The sequence below is a fragment of the Bombus pascuorum genome, chromosome 11, assembly GCF_905332965.1.
Source record: "Bombus pascuorum chromosome 11, iyBomPasc1.1, whole genome shotgun sequence".
NCBI classification, from domain to species: Eukaryota; Metazoa; Arthropoda; class Insecta; order Hymenoptera; family Apidae; genus Bombus; species Bombus pascuorum.
The window spans coordinates 13,100,988-13,120,982 of NC_083498.1; the positions used below are offsets into that span (position 1 = coordinate 13,100,988).

At 43.0% G+C, this 19,995-nt stretch overlaps 2 protein-coding genes across 2 annotated transcripts; one reads left to right on the forward strand and one right to left on the reverse strand.

The window, feature by feature from the left end:
- Nucleotides 1–647: 647 nt before the first annotated feature.
- Nucleotides 648–13,050, forward strand: LOC132911825 (octopamine receptor Oamb). The gene is made up of 9 exons (XM_060968798.1): nucleotides 648–1,260; nucleotides 5,183–5,320; nucleotides 6,317–6,415; nucleotides 6,491–6,618; nucleotides 9,342–9,479; nucleotides 9,745–10,027; nucleotides 10,964–11,122; nucleotides 11,308–11,618; nucleotides 11,845–13,050. The coding sequence occupies exons 1-9, from the start codon at nucleotides 1,000–1,002 to the stop codon at nucleotides 11,960–11,962; spliced, it is 1,635 nt and encodes a 544-aa protein (XP_060824781.1). The 5' UTR covers nucleotides 648–999; the 3' UTR covers nucleotides 11,963–13,050.
- A 2,708-nt stretch (nucleotides 13,051–15,758) lies between these two features.
- LOC132912019 (uncharacterized) lies at nucleotides 15,759–19,392 on the reverse strand. Its single transcript, XM_060969105.1, has 4 exons — nucleotides 19,266–19,392; nucleotides 17,800–17,992; nucleotides 16,850–17,142; nucleotides 15,759–16,270 (listed from the first exon to the last, which is right to left on the reverse strand). The coding sequence occupies exons 1-4, from the start codon at nucleotides 19,272–19,274 to the stop codon at nucleotides 15,815–15,817; spliced, it is 951 nt and encodes a 316-aa protein (XP_060825088.1). The 5' UTR covers nucleotides 19,275–19,392; the 3' UTR covers nucleotides 15,759–15,814.
- Between the last annotated feature and the right edge of the window lie 603 nt (nucleotides 19,393–19,995).

The following is a 19,995-nucleotide window of genomic DNA, read 5'->3' on the forward strand; positions in this document are numbered from 1 at the left end:
ATTTTTCGCTGTTCTTTCTTGGACCGACGTTGCCGGGCCAAGCGATTGGAAGAGAAAAGTTTGTTGAAAAGCAACTTTGACGATAGTTTCGTAATCGAAGTAGGAAAGTGAGAATACAGATATATGGATATTGGTGGAGAGAAACGACGAGGCAAAGCGTCAAACGATATTAGAGGAATTTATTAATCAACTGCCGAAGAAGAGAGATAATTTCTACTTTTGACGATTATACTTGGATCGATCGAGCGTTGATCATCGAGTGAATGCCAAGTGAAATAATTACATATCGGAGGAAATAATTACATAAGCGAAGGAATCCGTACAACTGGAAAGGAAGGACGTAGAAAAAGGAAAGATGAATTCTTGTCCATCCTCGATCGGCTGATTAAGATCCATTATATCCGGTTCAGAAAATAAGAAATTCTTGAAAACGTTTAGGTTGTTCGAACGCCTCTGACAGAAATAAAGAATTCACCGATTAAAATCGAAATACTATAAACGGAGAAACGAAGCGTGGTATATTCTTCGAAAAAGTTCAAATAATCCATCTTCAAGTTCGTAACATCCAAGAACGAATGCCCGATTAAGACTAAGCGTTGGTAAAACCGAAAAAAGGAGAAACGTTAAATTCTCCGTAACGTTTAAACGATCGAGAGAATTGAAAAAAGACGTAACTGAATTTACCGCTGTGTCGTTTCAGCCTGCAATAACGCTCGACGACACGCAAAAGCCTCGTAAACGTTGGTGAAATCGAAGAGAAAAAAAGCAAAAGTTAAAAGAGGCGAAAGGGAACGCGAAGACCGATATCGGTTGAAAACGACCGATGATGAGCCGTTGATCGATCGATCGATCGTTAGTCGGGTCGCGTCGTTATGGAGGTGCAAGCGATCGCGCGACGTTTTTCCACTAGAGTCGATCGAGGATCCGGATTCGGGGGTTTGTTCAGCCGAAAGTGGTGCTCGGTAGTTGGAGACGCGGCGCGACAGCTTGCCAACTAAAATGCGAGAGCTGAACGCGACCGCATGTGCTGCCCTGTACGAGCGCGTCGAGTGGTCCGGCCCGTGGATTCTGGTTACTCTGATCGTGCTCGCGATCGTCAACGTGATGGTGGTCCTGGGTAACGTGCTGGTGATACTGGCTGTTTATCATACCAGCAAACTGCGAAACGTCACGAATATGTTCATCGTCAGTCTCGCGGTGGCCGATCTCATGGTCGGTTTGGCTGTGCTTCCGTTCAGCGCTACATGGGAAGTTTTTAAGGTGAGATTATTCCTTGTTTCTCCTTTCAAATTCTATCCCTTCCACGAAGTTTAGTAATTTATACATTCGACGCGATCTGCGTCAAAAAACTAATCGGCAAAAGAAAAAGAAAATCCTCGTGAAGCGGAAAGATGATCATTTGCAACCATCTCCTCGATTCGAGCCCTAAAAAGCGACCTCGAGAAAGCTTCTGCCACAGAAGATCGTTCGAAAGTCCGTTTTCTACGCGAACACAACCGTACAACGTTAATATATCGCGCTTTACATCTCGAAATTAGAACGCCACGGCATCGAATAGGAACGAGACGCATCCAACGATAGAAACATTGCATCCCGATCGACGATTCGATCGTTCGTTCGATGCTTTACCACCTATCCACCATCGTCTCCTTTCTTTCTCTTTCGTCCTTCCTCTCTTCCCTTCTTTCCTTTTCTTCTTTTTCTTCTTTTCTACCTTACCAAAAGGCAACTATAAGCGACCAACGACGAGTTCTCGATACGCGAATCTGCGACGAAATTCGAAATTCGAATCCCAGCCTGTTAAACGTTCGTCCCACTTTCGGTATCGCTTCCGTGATTTCTTGCACGGTGATTTTGTTGCTTTAGAATCGTTCGCGAGTCGAAAGTCGAGGCACGGCGAACCTATTTCGTAAAGTTTTTGTTTCGTTGAAAAGCTCGAGACAGTTTTTGTTGCGCGTATAGAGATAAGGTTCGTTAACCGTTACGGTTAAGTTATTCGTGAAAGGATCGTGATCTTTCGATATCTTGTTCGAGTCGAGGAAAATCTAACGAAGGGGAAAAGAAACGAGCAAACCAAAGAAAAGGAGAAATTTACTTATGTACGCGTCGATATCCCCTGGGACGTTACTAAACTTCCCCTATATTTCTGCATACTAGAAATTATCAAATTAACGCCGTACTCGATCCAGACGTAATAGCGGAAAAATAAAACGATAAATAAATAAATAAATAAATAAATAAATAAATAAATAAATAAATAAAGGGTAATATAAGAATCGACAACGAAACCAGCTGTTCGTAATAAAGATTAAAAATAAGAAAGAAAGATCATCGGTTGAAATATCCGTTGCACGCGTAAACGTAGGACACGGGCATGCCTAGCGAAGAACACCTCGATACAATTATCTCGACTATCGAAGATGAGGTTCGACGCGCTATAATCGCGAGCCCTGAAGAACTCGTGGCAAAAAGCGCGCAGCCGAAATAACCGCGGACAGGGATGGGTTAAGCGCAACAGTTTGCCGGCTTTCGTCCTTCGTTCCACCCTGGCCCCCCTCCGAAAGATGAACGTTTCTAGCCAGGGGGATGAGAGCGGTGGATCGTTGCGCCTGGTATTCCGCACGAAGAAACTGGGATTTGGATTTACAGCTAGATAGAATTCGCGATAGATGGGATTTATCGTTGGTTTATCGAATGGCTGGATCCAGGAATTTTACAGATAGAAACGGTTCTCCTTATTTCATTATATATGTCCATTTTAGATCTTTATTTTTATTTAATTTTTAGAGCCAGACAGCTTTCGAAATGCGTAGATGGAATTGCTTTTCTCGAAAACTTTTTCTCGGGTGCTTCGAGGATATACTTTACTGGATCGAAGCTATTTCTATACATAGGTAGGCAACTGATTCCTTTTTTTTTTTCTTTTTTTTCTTCTTATCGTTATACGTGCGTTTAAAGGATTATTTAGTAGGAAAATGTCAGCCTCCATATCTTTCGTCCTTATTATCTAATTTCTAGGGACGACAGATTTCTACTTCAAGTTTACCGTTCTTTGTTCGAACGATGAGAAATTTGATATTCAAGTTGCCAATCGGAATTTGAAAGAGAAAAGTAGGTAAAAAATTAGAGTAAAACACTTTAGAGCAGGTGAAATATTAAAAAGTAAGTTGGAATAAAAGACTAAAGTAATTTAACGTTGATTAAAAAATGGGTTAAAAAGTTGGAAGAAAATACCTAGAGGTTAACGGACGAATAAAAAAAAATGATTATCCAAGGAACTGGAAGAACTAGCAAAAAAATTGAGTAAAAAGAATTGAAAGATAATCGAGGTGAAAGAGTTAAACCCCAAGGAGGCGAACGATCAAACGCTTGCTCTCTAGGCGTACAGCGCACCGTATCAGATCAATGTCTAATAATCGATCATAATCCTGTTGTAAAAACAGGAATAATCCTCGTGATGAAAAATCAGAAAGGCAAGAATCAATGTGGATATCGAGACAAGTCTTCGATAAGTACTTGATAGATCGTAAATAAAGGAACGAAATGGAAATCTCATAGCCCATATGGAGCTATATTATTTAAGAACACGAGGAGTTTAATTTTATCCAGAATTTATTATAAATCAAATTGTTGATCGTTGATACAGCGTAAATTGCAACGCGACCTTTTCCAAGATAATTGCACTCTGGTTATTTATCGAAGAACATATCGCGTGGATGAAAAGCAAGCGGATGAAGCGGATTTTTATTGGCCGAAAGTTATTTTCGCAATTACGACTGCGAATTTTCCAACGAAATTGAAATCGAGCGTGTTGAGAGGAATTTGAATAGCCAGTTTGAATAACCAGTCGCGATTTCCGTTTCAAACATAATTCTCCGTGAATACGATATTCGCTAGAAGATAAAGAGGGAACAAAGATGAATTTAACGCCAGTTAAAGGAATATGAGTTTTAATCATCGTTAAGCAAAAGTGAATTTTCTGATAGACAACCGTGGTTCGGTGTGTACAAAGCTTGGCAAATTTCTGAGCAGCGTGCAAACATCCGCAGGCGATCGATAATTAATTCGTTCCGAGTAACCTGGCAATGTGTATAAACCGCACGAGTAATCGATATGCGAAACTTTCATTAATGATTTCACTAACGATTCTGGCCGATGAACGAGAAAACGGTTAATTGGTATCCATGGTACGGTTATCTTCGAATATTCCGCTGATCGGCATTAATAACAAGCGTTATTGCGGAATAGAGGTTGGCGCAACGAGGGTATATTAATCGAATGGAACAGAGGCAGGGACAGGAGTAATTGGGAACAGGTGGTTGCACCGGCTACCAGCGAATGCACGTGCACTGTACGGTACAGTACGGTCAGCCGCCAATCCGCGTTACACCTACCGAGTGCAGCGTCCCGTTGCCGCTGATCCAGCTGTCGGTTCTCCTCTTATCTCGAAGATAACGGATTTTCGGTAACCCGGTCGATGGAATTCGCGCACGAACCTAAAAATACAATTTTCCTACTTTCGATTATCTTTGTCGTAGTATCGTAGCTGAGAAGATTTCTAGAGAAAAGAAAAACGGTTTTCTTTCAATTCGTACGATATCTGGTACGAAAAGACGGATCCTCGACGAAATCGGGAAGTTTTAGTCTCCGTGTTCTAATACGATATTAGCTACTGGTATTAGTAAAAATTAGTAAAAATTAGTAAAAATTAGTAAAAAGAAAAAGGCTTTAGCCGGCGATAGGATATACGGAGTATTGGTTTCGGCGTTGCAGAGAAGACGAAAAGATCGAAACGAAGAATTGGGGATAGACGAAGGTATCGTAGCTTGCGGAGAATGGTATCGGTGAAAACGCGACCGTGCAACTTGGCCGCCTAAAAACCAAGCAAACGAGAGGAAAATTTATACGAGGCGAACAAAAGAATCGCAGATGTATAAAAAGAAAGCCAGAATTTTTCAATTTTTAAACCGAATCGTTGCCCTTTATGGTAAAATAGTAGGAATTAACTCGATGTATGTCGCGTACATGACACCTACTGTGAAAAACTTGTCGCATAATTACGGATTACGGATTCAAGTATATTCGAACGTTTGATAAACGAACGAACATAATATAATAGAATGGGAGGATATCGTGGAATAAGGTTTTTCGAATTTGTGACTTTTGCGCGTTATGTTGAAAGGTGTGGATATTCGGTGATCTATGGTGCTCGATCTGGCTGGCGGTGGACGTATGGATGTGCACGGCATCGATATTGAATTTGTGCGCCATCAGCCTGGATAGATACTTAGCAGTGACCAGGCCAGTGAGTTATCCTCAGGCAAGTACCATTTACCGATTATTCGATTTCGCGGTACAAGGTGTACAGCTATGGGAACGCTCGATAAAGCCATTCGTCTACTATTCTACGCCTCTGTTTCCTCTCTTCTATTCTACGCTTCTGTTTGCCGCCTCCTATTCTATTTTATACGCCTCTGTTTCCACCTCAAATAGTCCCTGTGTTCGACGTTTCCCTTCCAACGGCTTAATCGATCGATCGTTTGTTCAACTTGCAACGTTTGACTTTCGCGACCGCTTCGTAATAACGTTGTTACCACTCTGTTTCATCAAATTCTGCGATCCGAACGTTCGATTTTCTCTCGTACGTCTACGGAGAAGTCTCTTGCGGAAACGCGTGTAGCTAAAACTTCTTCGATATGGAATGGTCTGAATAAATGTCGAGTTTTCACTTTATTATATTATCTTGATACGTTATACAAATAATAATAATAATAATACAAATAATAAGATATATAGATACAAAGAAAATATTATCGCATTGCAATTGGTACGGAAAATGTAAAGAATCGTTAGTGGTTTGTTTGAGCATGGTGCAGGTTGAAATTTGAGAAAATCCTCGAAGGGATTTTCTCGACCGTTCCAGCCGGTTTCACGCGCCGGCTTCCATATTTCTGTATATTTTCTAGGAATTTTGAAATATTTCGAAAGATTTTGCAAGATTCCCAAAGGTTTTCTAAATGCATCGAATAACGATCGACGCAAAGATGTCGGATATTTAGAAATTTCCCAACACGTCGAAACGTTTCCGCGTATCCTTCTCCAATAACGCGAAGTATAAAAATACTCGACGATGACAAATTCTTTCGAAGAATGAAAAGAAATCTGACAAATTTAATTTTGAATTTGACGCCTAACGACACTGGATTCGGTTGTTAAATTCTTGTTTTACCGATATTTACACTCCCTTTGCTTTATTATTAGCTTTATTATTCACGGTGTTTCGGTAAGCCTGTTATCATAATCCTTTAAAATCTAGATCATGTCACCGAGAAGGGCAAGGCTGCTAGTGGCAACCGTGTGGATCTTGAGCTTCGTTATCTGTTTCCCACCCCTGGTCGGCTGGAAAGACAAACGGGTAACTACCATCGACGTCGACGGTTTGTTCGCTCGTTACACCACGTCCTTGTACAATTTTGCGCTCGTTTCGCAGTCTCACCCCACGTACAACGCGACGTTCGCTCAGAATGGACCGTTCAACACCACCACTATACTCATCCCGGTGAAACCGTGTCCCTGGATCTGCGAACTGACAAACGACGCAGGTTACGTCGTTTACAGGTAAGGAAAGAAAACGATAGTAGGGGGAAAAGATATCGTCAAGATAAAGTTGATTCTTCAAATCGTCGGATCGAACATTGAATAAAAGCTGGTGTCGTTAGAATGGCGTTAGAATGACGCTACAGCGGCAATTATTTGCGACGAGCAATTCGAAATTACGAATCAAGAGAGTTAAGAGTCGAATTTACTTTTAGAATAGAGATGGAGTAGAAATTTGAAAATTTCAAAATTCCCACACTTTGATATCCGAAAGTTAAGATATTTCGACGGTTTGACGGTTCTAAACTATAATATTTCGACGGGTTGACGTTTCAAAGTTTCGAAACTTGTACACCTTTGATACCGCGAATTCATCTACCTGTCGCTATACGTATGTATATTTTCTATATACATGTTTGCTATACTTTCCTTCTTCGATCGAAAGTACAACTTTGAAAAATCACTAGTCTCCACGATACGATACGATACGATACGATACGATACGATACGATACGATATATATATACATAGCAAAGCGAAATGACGCACGTAAGCTTCGACTTGGATAGTTTCGCTGCATCACGGGAACAGAAATTATCGAGTCGTCGAGCAGGAAGTCTGAATTTTCTGGCAAACGTCGCGTCTATTCTTACCGTGTTATCGCGATCGGCGTGTGCATCAATCCACGCCGGTTTATGCTCGACGTTGCATCTAAATCAACCTCCGAGTAGACGGTTAGCGTTCCATCGTGTGCCAGACGAACCTACATTTCTGGCTGGCAACGTTATCATTTTCACTTGGCTCGCGATATTTCAATCTTTTCCAGCTCAAGCGTAAAATCGTCTCCTTTCGAGAAACGCAGGCCGGGAACGGATAACGTATTAAAATTGACGTGGATCGATGCCGTAACAATTATCGTTAGGCAGAGAAAGATAAGGAAAACCAACTGGCAATCTACGTATTTTCTCTCGCAAATACATTTTCATCGATAGCTCGCTCGTTATTCTATCGCGTCCAATTTGCCGAGAGTTATCAACTCTCAAATCAGATTGATTTACATATGTTTACGATAAACGGTATGCGATGGAGTCTGCATCGTGGAAAATAATGGAAAGTGGCAACGTGCGATTCCTTGCGAATCTAATAACCATCGATGTATCGCTATGCGTATTCAAATATTCTTTCTAATTAAAACGAGGAGACACTTTTTCCAATCGTTGTACAAACGTATCGATTCAATTTTGTAGAAATTGGTTGGTTCGACGACCGTATTTATAAGCGCGTGGAAAGATATCGCGGTATAAAACTGAATTGCTTCGTGTTGTATTTTTGGAAAGGCAGTTATCGATGTTTCTTTCTATTCCACTGGATATACATATACGTTATATCGTACGAGACAATAGGAACATTTGTCGAATCGAACGTGCCGACGAAAATGAAGATTCTTCTCATGGAAATTCGATAGTCGCCATTTATTATATCGAAGGATTTCTCGTCATTTGGAATATAACGAACGAACGGCGAATATTTTGCGACTTTCGAACGCGCGAGACAAGAGCCCGAGTCGAGACGTGGCCTGTCGTATTTTATTACGACGAGAATATCATTGTAACGTCATCAAACTTTTTTTTCCCTGTGAAATATTTCTTATCAGGCGTAATTGAATTCTCCGGATGATCGTTCGGATCAGGGGGTTGTACAGTGCTTGGATCCGTGAGCGCGACATGGAATTTCATAGCATAGTTGGTTTCGTTTTTCCAGCGTCGCAGGTGCGATCGAAAGATAAAAGATAAAACGCTCTCTATTCATCGGCATCTATTGTGCCTGTGCCAACAAAGGGACACAACTTGATCCCTTATCTGATACAAAGAGCAATACCGTAGACAAACAGTAGCTTTATCCATAGACGCGAAGTTTACAAGGCTATCTGCGTGCCAGCGTTCCGTACCTTGTCGCCGCGCCGCGCCCCGCCATATAGAAAAAGATACGCCAAAGCGAAACTGCAAATTCAATGAAACTCGCTATCGCGCATCGCGTCCTTTTCCATACCACGTTTCCTCTCCCGTCTCTTCCATTCGTTCCTCGTCTTCCCACATATTCTATAAATCGAATCGCACAGAATAATCTGCAACTGTATCGAGTTTTAACGATATAGGTGATCCTTTTATCCCAAAATCGTTTAGTAACCAGCAATTTCTATGCGATAGACGCCCTTCCTTCCATTAATTTAATTAATTTCTGACCGCAGTTTTTTCAGCTATTTTTTCACGTTCTAACATCCAGATTAAGCGGACTTTACAAATCCTTTCTTGACGAAACTCTCGATACTATTCGCCATTGCCGCATTAATCGATGCCGTCACCTATAATGCGATTAACCGTTACCTTACGTAATCCCACAATCCCTTCTCTCGATATCCTTAAGTTTACAATTTTCAACTGATCGACCCGATCTCGACAAAATTCACCGTTCTCCGATCAATTTGCTGCGCTTCGTCTCCAATCTTCTTAGAAACTCGGGCAAACACCACGACTCGATAAGAGAAAACAAGACTTGACAAACAGGTGGCTCCATTAAACGCGATCCTCGTCTAATTGTAAGAACGCCCGAGAGAGAGAGAGAGAGAGAGAGAGAGAGAGAGAGAGAGACGAAGGACGCTTCCTTCTCGTAAAACGAAGTTATCCTTCTCCCTTCTTTAGCCCCCTACTCTATGTACGATGAAATTAAACAGTTGTTATTTGCAGCGCGCTCGGCTCTTTCTATATACCGATGCTGGTCATGCTGTTTTTCTACTGGAGGATCTACAACGCGGCCGTATCCACCACGAAGGCCATTAATCAAGGCTTTCGTACGACAAAGGGCTCGAAAATGCTTGGCTCTAGGTAAATCCAACGTACCGTAGCTTCCCCGAGGAATCGAAAAGATGGAGAATCGTGATACGTTGCTACCCTTTCGTCATTTTTTGCCGTCATTCGCAAACGAGGTCGATCAACAGCGACTTGACTGCGAGTTTTATTCCGACTAACCAGATTCTTCGTCTTTCTCGTTTTCCTCTTTTTCTTTCCATTTTTCAGCGATCTCTGATTCGTTAAAAAAAAGAGAAAAGAAGAGAACACAGCCTCTGGAACTCTGGACGAATGCTTACAGATTCGACGAGCAAAGGTTGACCTTGAGGATTCACCGTGGTCGAGGTAGTGTCCACAACGGGAGTAACAACGGCAGCCCGAGGAGTCCGGAGTCGAATAGCCGTAGCTCGGTGAAAAGGGAAAAGATAAAGATCTCGGTGTCGTATCCGAGCACGGAGACGTTGAATACAAAGTGTAACACCCTGGAGAGGACGCCCTCGAGGTGTTCTCAGACCTCCGTGCACTATAGTAACGGTCAAACGCACAGTCAACTGTGTCCCTCCCCCAGGAGCACGCATCTCAAGGTAATTCCGCGTATTCATATATCCTATATAAAAGTGTCGCTTTTTTACATTTAGCGATTGACTATATAGATCGAAACCATCGTATCCTGGCGAATAGATCTCAGCTACTTTGAAAATACTCGCACGAGTTTTCAGCAGTCCCCGATTAAATGTAATACTTGTTGCTTCTTCCCTCGGTCTATAAATAATAAATAATAAATAATATATAATAAATAATGTACGTTGTCGACGATACATTTATCGTAAGAACGTGCAGATCGAAGGATTCTCCCTATTCTATTCCTCTAAAGTAGTTCAAGTCAGAGATACATGCCCGTACATTCAAATTTGCGAATTTAAAAAAATTCCAGATCGATATCCTCTACCTTCGGTTGGTTTATTCGCCTTCTTTTGGCAGCTATTCAATTTTCTGAAATGTAAATCACGCCACGCGAAAGAGAGAAGCCAAAAGCGTTTACAGAGCGCCGCCATAAATATGCATCAGCGGCAGGATACGCTACGAAATCTCCGGCTCTTTCTACCCTTAACCCATACCGATAAAAATTCATTACCTTAAAATTCATAATTGTCCTCGTACCTATCGAGTATAGTTTACCCAAAGTATTTGCGTAAAGGAATTTTTACTTTACAGAGAAATTTGTTCTAACTACTTTCGATCGAAATCAGAAATCAAAAATCACAATTAGAAAAAGTTCACAACCAAGATCAAATATATCTTTCCTTACTGATGGAATTAACAATTGACGATTGATTAACATTGTTTTGCCGATTTTTGCCTCGACTATCCTTGCCTGAATCGGTCATTCTTGCGAAAAGCCGATAGAAAGCGAGTATATAGTACGAGCGTAAAAACGTGAAACGCCGGTGACAAGTTTCCCTGGAGGAAAACGCCAGAGAAGGTTGTGGTTAAAGGTCGGTTCGATACGTCGGTGACAGGTGAGCGGTATGAACAGGGTTGGAAGCGCCAGGAGACCCAGCAGACGGAGTAGCTGCGAGAGTCAGACGGGGGATGAGATGTCGTTGCGAGAGCTCGGCCAGGGTCCCGAGGAGAAGCCCAGGGCGATGAAGATGGGCAAGAGGAATATCAAAGCTCAGGTATCCCATTGAATTTTCCAGATACACTGAAATTAAGTTGAGAGGAAAGGGGACCGGGGTATATCCTTGCGTCGTTGTTCCATTCGCGCTTTGCGCGAACGTTGGTACAAACGATACAGGTCGAGGCACAAATTTCAAGACTATGAGGGAAGCGATTGATGCGTAAAGTATGATTAACGGTGCAGGTGAAAAGATTCCGGATGGAAACGAAGGCAGCCAAGACACTGGGCATCATCGTCGGCGGATTCATCCTCTGCTGGCTTCCCTTCTTCACGATGTATCTGGTGCGCGCCTTCTGTCCCAATTGTATTCACCCTACGGTGTTTAGCGTGCTATTTTGGCTGGGCTACTGCAATTCCGCGATAAATCCGTGTATCTACGCGCTTTTTAGCAAAGACTTCCGGTTCGCGTTCAAGAGAATTATTTGCAAATGCTTCTGCAAGCGGCGGGCGAATACTTTGAGACGTGGCAGCGATGGCAGCCAATTAGCCACCAGGTGAGCTTAAACTTAGTTCAAAGAACGATATAAATGACACGACCGATCCATTTCGATCGCGAAAGCCACCTACCATACGCATGCGTGTAAAAAGATGACGGACACATAATGCAACGTTCGTCGTAGATAGAAAAAATCGTAGAAAAAGGACCACCTTTTTAATTACAATTTGCAAATGTTTTGGCGAAAAAAATGTTCGTTACGATAGAGTCGTGTCTGTTGGCAGAAACGACCGGAGCCCCAGCTACTCGATGCAGGTGCCTCAACAAGGTGTATCCATCGACGATTCGGACCAAGATCCCAGCTCGGAACCGACGGTGCACTCGCACAGCGAATCGAGATGACTGTAGCGTGCCAGGTGTGGCGCTCAGCGCGTCACCTTCGACCCGACGACCTCGAAAGTAAGGATCCAGTCGTTCTAAATTCAAACGAATCCGAACGATCCTCGTCGACCATCCGAATCATCCTGACAACGGTCCGTGCCGCGGAATCGAGCACGTTCGATCGTTTACCCAGAAACCAGTGTGTTCGCGAGTAATATATATATACTAGTAGTAGCTAGTATTCGCGACAAACGGTCGAGCTTCTTCGGTGTCTTACTTCGTTCCGTCAGCGAATGAAATACGAAGAGACGTTTCTTAGGAGATAAAAATTCGCTCAAGCTAGTCGTAAATCGAGACTGAAAACGATAAAATTAAGAGAGAAAGAAGAAATGGACCGACGAAGGATTCGCTGCCTAGAGATGGCAAACTGTTCATTGTTTTCGTTGGAATAGTTAAATAGAAATTATGGCGAAGGTTGGAGCGCGAGGGAAGCAACGACGGAGAATCCAGTGTACCATAAACGGATATTTAAACTAAAAACCTAAGTTTCGTTATCTTTCAAAGTCAACAGCGTCTGTTGGCTATCGAAGCTGCCTTTGGCCATCGAGGCTCTCGGCTAACCGTCGCGTCATCGTTGTCGCCGTATTATTTCCGTAGATTTTTCACCGTTTCTCGTTGATTAGACGCGATGATGGCGTTTAACGATCGCCTTCGCTGAACACGCGACATTCAGTGCGTTGTACAGCCTGCTTCGAACATCGTCGATCGTTAACGGGATCGTTTTTCAGTCCGTGAAACAAGATGGTGAACGGATACGAAAGAATTTCGTTGGGACATCCTGTAGCAAGCGTGATCGAGATACTCGCGTATAACATAAAGTATGTAAGTGTAAGTGTCGTTAGGACAATGCCATTTCAAAAGAACGAAGGTAACTCGCGTTGGAATATTTTGTATGGACAGTTTCGATTCTCTCTCGAACGTATTGCGATTGTTCGAGAGGGGACAGAGGAACGTACGAAATCGGCGAGATTCGTCGTATTATGTGATATACGTCTACTATACGTAAGGAAACGAACCGCACGAAAGAATAAATATGCGAATGAAATGCACGATAGTTGGCCCCTTTCCGGCAAATTCCTCGTTTCGATCCTCCGTCGTTTCCGGTTCTTCGCGGAAGAACATGGAACGAGTTCCACGTTTCACGATAAAGTCTCGAATATACCAATTTTTCAGTATACCAATTCCACAGTTTGGAACGTTTAAATTTCGAAGGCTTTGCGATTAAACAGTTTTATAGTTGGAAATTGTTAACCTCGTTTCAAATTCGAAAATTTGCGAATTTGAAAGTTTGCAGCCTTAAAGATTCGCAATGTTCAAGTTGGAAAGGTTAAACTTTGCAGCTTCGAGTACTCGAGATCCACGAATCAACAAGACCAAAAGTTTAGAAATTAACGAATTTCAACGTTCGGCGATACAAAGATTTTGGACGCCGCTACAGCTACTAACCGCAGGTACGTATTAGACGTAAAATCGCTCGTCGATATCTTTTTTTCTTTTTTTCCTATTCACATATTTTTCCGCGTGGATCGGAACATATATAACAGTCATCCAGCAACAGTTGATAAGCTATGGAATCGGAAAAGCTAACTTTTGGAATTTTTGAAAGGGAAACGAGATACGCGGTACGCAGCATTAAGTGGAACATGGTAATTTATCGATCCATTCTGAAACCGATGGCAATTACGTAACACGCGTTCGTTCGTCCATGCGTCAAATAATTATTCCAGTCGAATCTGTTTCAATTTTCGTTCGAAATTAAACAAAAAAAAACTACGTTTTTCAATCGCTTGAAATTCTTAATGATGGGAAAGAATGAAAGTAAAAGAAAAAGGAAAATCGCGGACACGGAGCGAAAGCAGTTTCGGCAAAGACCGCTCAGCGACGTACAAACTAGTCGACGAAGGAGGAGAGAACGAAGAAAGGAACGCGCGTTTTACGGTTAAAAGATGGTCGACACGCTCGGTTGTCCGGTCTTTTACCTTTCGTTCGCGTGATCCACGAATTCCTAACCGACGCGACGTAAACGTAGGTCACGGTTGCCATTGGCGAGATACGAGGAAGTTGGAAGAGGCACGAGCTGCAAAGCGTCACGGCTTGGTTAGTCCTTTTATCGGCATTTTTTTTTAAATCAACTGCTTACGATTTAATTTCCTGCTGTTTAACGATGCAAATACGTACTACGATCACGTTTTGTTAAAAGTAAATACGTACCGTTAAGTGTCTAGGAAAAACGGCTTGATCAAACACGTATCGGAGAATATCTTCGATTCACTTTTTGTCGATCATCGTCGGTATCACTGCCCTGCCGATCGACCGTACGATAACTACCGAAACACTGTGTACTTCGTAGGAACCGCATAGTTTTATTATAGTTTTATTAAAAACCAGAGAAACTAAAGTCGTCCCGTCGATTCGATTCGACGGACGCTGGAAACTCCGCAGTCGAGTAGTTAATCGAGTAGTTGTTGTAAATTAATCGTTCCGTGATGCGGCGGATCAAAGCACGTTATTCGTTCGACGAAAAAAATCCTATCGATGGTGGCCCGTAACGGGTCAGGTAGTATCCGGCTGTCCAGTAAATTAACGAATTCAGCCGGTCAAAGCGGTGGCCTGCTTTCGTAAAACGCCCTTTTACAGAAACGAATACCTACCCCTGTGCGAACGCAACCAGATCAGCCGCGGTTCGTGTTTTATTCTTCATCGCTAAGACGGCGGATTCCTTCGAGACGTTCCTTATTTCGCAGATACACGATGGAAGGGATTTTTATGAAGTAGTACGAGGCTGTTTACGATGTAACATTTAATTTTTTCTTCAAACATCCGATTATTCGGCTGTTGGATTACGAGTAAGATTCGTTCCAAAGTGAAAGACCTATTGAAAGAGCTAAAAATTACACAGGTATTAAAAATAAATAAAAAATCGAGCGAAACATAAGCCGAAATTAAGTGAAAATGAAAATTAAGTAGACCGATTTATTCGCGTGTAAATTAGTTTACTTGCGACGATTAGTTTACTTAACGAACAAGCAAGTGTAAGAGAAGAGAGAACGAATGCGAATTAAGTTCGTTCTCGTTGGCGTGTGAGAGACGCGGTTGCGTGGAACGAACTCGAGAGGCATTCGTCAAGTTCGATTATCCCCTCACCGGTGAAATAATCCCCGCGGCAAGAAACGCGTTTCGCCAGAAATTCCCGATCAATGGTCGCGATGCCAGCGTTATTCTGCCTTTTTTCTTTTACTATTTTGACAAAGAAAGGAAAAGGCGGCTACCAATCGTTGGTAGCTTGTAACGAACCCAACTTCCCTTCCTTGGACATACGCTGTTTTTACCACGATCGACGCGACTGTTACGAGATAAGATCGGTTACGCTTGAGAAAACGACTCGTACGTTTCAAACGAATCGTAGAGGAGGAATTTTTCGTGTCTTTAAGTTGCTGATTTTATAGTTTTCTTAGCAACGCGTCGTAGATCTGTAACGAAAAATCCAAATTTTTCACAGAGTTGAAAAGAACTGTGCGATAAAAGTTCTTTCGTCTTTGGTCCGCACAGATTTAGAAACGAGAATCCTTTTTTTTCCAATTCTATTTCTATCGCGGAAAGATTATCTCGCTCCGTTGGCATTTTGTCAGAAACGATTCTTCCTTTTCCGACTTTCGATCGAGCTTCGCTAATTGCGTCGTTCGAAAATGCCAGAGTTCCGAAAGGGCGAAATTATAATATTCGAGAACACTGACGATTCGCCGCTCCTTCGCCGATGGTTGCTCGATAAAAAAAAAAAAAAAGAAACAACCACCGATCGACTGGATCGGTTGGTTACTTTGCTTGCGGCAGATTGGTGGCCATGACCCTAAACCCATTATGATCTGCCACGTAATGAACCTGTTGCAGAAGCCCGTTTGGATCGATATAGCTATAAGCACCCCTGGTCGTCCCGTCCAAAGATCTAGATTCTGTTTTCGCGCTCGAGTCTCCGGTATAACTGTAATCGTATTGGCCCAAAGAATCCTGAGTGTGATGGAGGGCGCTGTGCAATAATCTGTACGGTAAAACCGGAAGTACATAGGGCGTTGGGACAGTTACAGGCGTCTGGACGGTGTCCACGGACGATCGTCCTTCGTTCTTGCGTCGTCTATCGGTTCGAATGGACGACGACGGCGATGAGGAAACGGTCGTCGAAGGTAATATCTTCGAGAGACTCGGGTCTGGCTTCGGCACCTCGATCCTTTCAGCTTCCGATTTCGACAGCAAGAATGCATTGTTCCGGCTTTGCTGAAACGGTACGACGACGGTTTTAGCCATTTGAAACTTTGCACGTCGATTCACTGAAATTTGAGACAGAGAATTTTCGTCTCGTAAAGTAGTAACTGTCGGTTTTTCAACGCTAAAGCTGCCGATTAAACGGATCGTGCAATTTTTACTGCTATTCGTCACGCGTACGAGATGACAAATAAAGAGTAACGTAAGGCAATCAGCGTGTTTTTAAACAGGAAGATTCACCGGTCGTGTTTGCAGCTAGTTTTCCAACCAATAGATTACCGAATTTTATCGAACGTTTCTCTTGTTTTGCCTCGAAGCCGGCCAGCCGAACGATATTCGGCTTTATCAACGTGCAACCAACCACTCGCGAAAAACAACAGCCGCGTTTAACGTATATTCGCAGGGTTTCGTTCGTGTTTATCTTTGCGCGCGTTGCATACATCTTATTAAGATCGCGGTGTGAATGTAGCATGTACGAGTGCGTGGCAACGAGTAGTAGCAAACGAAATTACTAAAAATTAGTTAATAGTTTCGCGTCGAATTTTCATAGCTTTTGTTCTTCGTCTTAAAACGTATTGAACGTGCACTCACTGCGATTTCACGAACAGCTAAATTCCTCGTGTCTTGGTTGCCGAAGCTAAAGTAAGGCGGCAGGATCTCGTAAGACAGGATGTTTGACCGATAATTCGATCGATCTGTCGGCTGCGACTCTCGTAGCTCCTCCGAGCCAGACTTTTTCTTCTCTCGCGGTTTGTCCTGAATCGCCCGAACATCGTTTTTCGGCGGCTGTGGTAAATTACTGGCGCTCACTCTGAATCCATTTTCATCGTCCGCCGTGTAAGTCACTGTTTGCAAAATGCCATTCGAGTCGATATACGAATAACCTAAACGAGCGAAAGTTATTATAGAAAATCCACTTGTATACACGGAGATATACGTTTCGCTACTATCGAATGATATTAGAAACAGATGAGAAGAAAAAATACAACGCAATTCGAATGCCGAATAACGTACGTACAGTAAGGTACATATTTTATTTAGTACTAGAATAGAAAATGAGACAGAGGATTGGTACTTGGTTGGTGGAACGTACGCGATGAAAAGGTTGGAGGGAAAAAGGAACGAGGCGCGCGTTGCTTAAGAGACTCGAGCAGCAAAGACGTATCTATCGTCGTAGGGGCGTTGGTTGCGTCACATCGATCATCGTTTCGTAAAGCGCACGTGGGCCATCCTGTCTATCTCGAAACGCTCGAAAAAGCAACGTATGGCATTCGCGTGCTTTCACGAGTCGTCCGACAGATACGAATAAACTATTTTATTTTATTCAATTATAGAAGAAACACAAGGCTGTGTAAAAATAATGCGATGCGATTTTTCTCAATTTCTATGGAAACTACGAGAAACCTCGATACCGTGTTATCGAAAAACAAAAGGACTAGATCATAATTAGAAAACGAATAAGACGGCTCAAAGATGGTTCGGTCGGCATTTACGTGCCAAATCGGCAACGGTCGAAGGCAAATGTGATCGCGACGACTTACCGCCCTGCGTGATGCCGTTCGAACTGGATTCCGATTTCGCGTGATGGGGTCCCGTGAATGAGTAACGATATCCGCCGGATCCGTCCTGTACGTGGTATTGCCTCAACGGCGTCAGAGATGCTATCGGGCCGAGCCAAACGTTCGCGATCGGAGTCGCGCCGATTCGTCCGAAAATCGCACTCAACAGAATCATCTGAAAAAAGAGTAACTCGTATGTTTCGTGGACACGGAATAGTTGGATCGATAGACGGACCAGTCGCTTTTGCAAAAATACGCCTAAAGGATACGTTATGGGAACAAAGTTTGGAATAAAATCTCCTATCGCCTATTTCGTTGACGCTAGGAATTTCTATTCTTATCGTTAATAACTATAAAAACTATAGAACCATGTTGCGCGTTCTACCTACTACGTTGGTCTTGCGGTTCACTCGGAACACGGACATTTGCTTCCATGCGATTATGTATTCATCGGATCCGATTCTGGTCTACGTACTCGTGCTTTGCATGGTACAACGATAGCGATAGCGATAGCGTAAACGTTGCCGGTTTATCTTCGCTCGATTTCCACCAATTTTCCATCATCTAGTCAAATATTAATCGCAACAACATACGCGCTTTCGTCATTTTTACCGTGTTTCCCTATATTTCACAAAATGAAAAACACGTCGTTCGAAAAATTCTTAACAAGTTCTTACTTAACCAAACGATGAATGTATCGGTTTTTAACAGAAATACAGGCTTCTTCCTTCTTTTAGCTAGTCGATAAAATTTCCAAACTTTATGCTTCTGCTTTATATTTTACTTTATTTCCCGCATCGCGTTTTCTATAAGGAACAAATGCTTCCAACGATTATTATGCATCGATAAATCCTCGAACCTTCGTGCCTGTTTCTTTCGTTTCTCTGTCTTTCGCGTTTAATTGTAAAATCACAGAAAAAGATGGAAGGGTAGAAAAATAGAAAAACGCAAGAGCAGAACGGTACACAGCGGAGGAAAAATCGAGCAACGGAAATTGCAACGAACGACGCGTCGATTCCACTTGATCGAAAGAAGCCACCGAACGACTAATGGATTAACAAGCGATTCGATTAGCGATAGTTTGTCGAGCAACGCGACGTTGAACGGGATGGTAGCATTCCACGCAAACGTTAACCAGCATTTAGTAGGGCGTCTTGCGCTTCATCCACCAGTTTCCTACCCCGATCGCAGTCGTAGTCGTAGTCGTCGTCGCTTGCTCGCGCGCTTTCCACGATTTTATTTTATTTCCACGATTTTTGCGAAAGATTTACGCGTAAAAAATTCCACTTGAGATAGATCTGAGATGGATCTGAGATGGATCTGAAGTGGATCTGAAATGGATCCTGTGGAAAAGCACAAATACTTGACAAGGAAAGAAAGTAAAACTTATGGTCGATCGGTCCGCCCGTAAGTAAAATCGAGAACAAATATATGCATAATGCACTCACGAGTATCATGTTCGTGGTATGCGGAGCAGGTCGTGAAGAATCGGTCTCGGCAAGAGGTAAATCCCGGCGCGGCGTGGCTCGGCTAACGGTTACGTTACGAGAGTGTAAGCAGCGACGCACGTCTTCTTATATAGCCTGGCGTACGCCGTGTCTCCCACCATGAAGACGCGGTGGTCAGGGCCCTACTACCAGCTCCTACAGGATGCTACGTGGTCCTATAGGTCCCTGTGGGACACCGTCGGCGAACCAGCTCCAAGCGTTCGCGGCCATCGCAACACAAATCAGCCCGAGTTCGATTTCCAGGCCGATAAATCAATGTTTATTGGCTATGGTAGGAGGCGTCGATCTCGCGCGCGCATTCCAGCCCGGGGATGCTCGTTTTCTAGACCGGATGCCATTCCAACGCCACCTTTTGAACCCGAGTCGGCTCGAGTTTCCTTCGATGTCGTGGCAGCGGCGTCGTTAATCCATGCTCCATCCTCCGGTCGATGGCTGGACAATGGTCCAACGAGATTGCTTGCCTACGTAGCGGAAACTCGAACATGATTTAGTTTTAGCACACTGTTCTTCCATGTTTTGCGATTCGAAATCATCCAAGCTGCGATATCGGTTCTCAACGGTGGATTCCTCGCTGCTGTTTTCTTCCTTCTTTACGTCCGTCTTATTCATATTATCTGTCCTATCGCTGATACCGACGATCCAACATGTACGAGTATTTTGCGTTAACAAG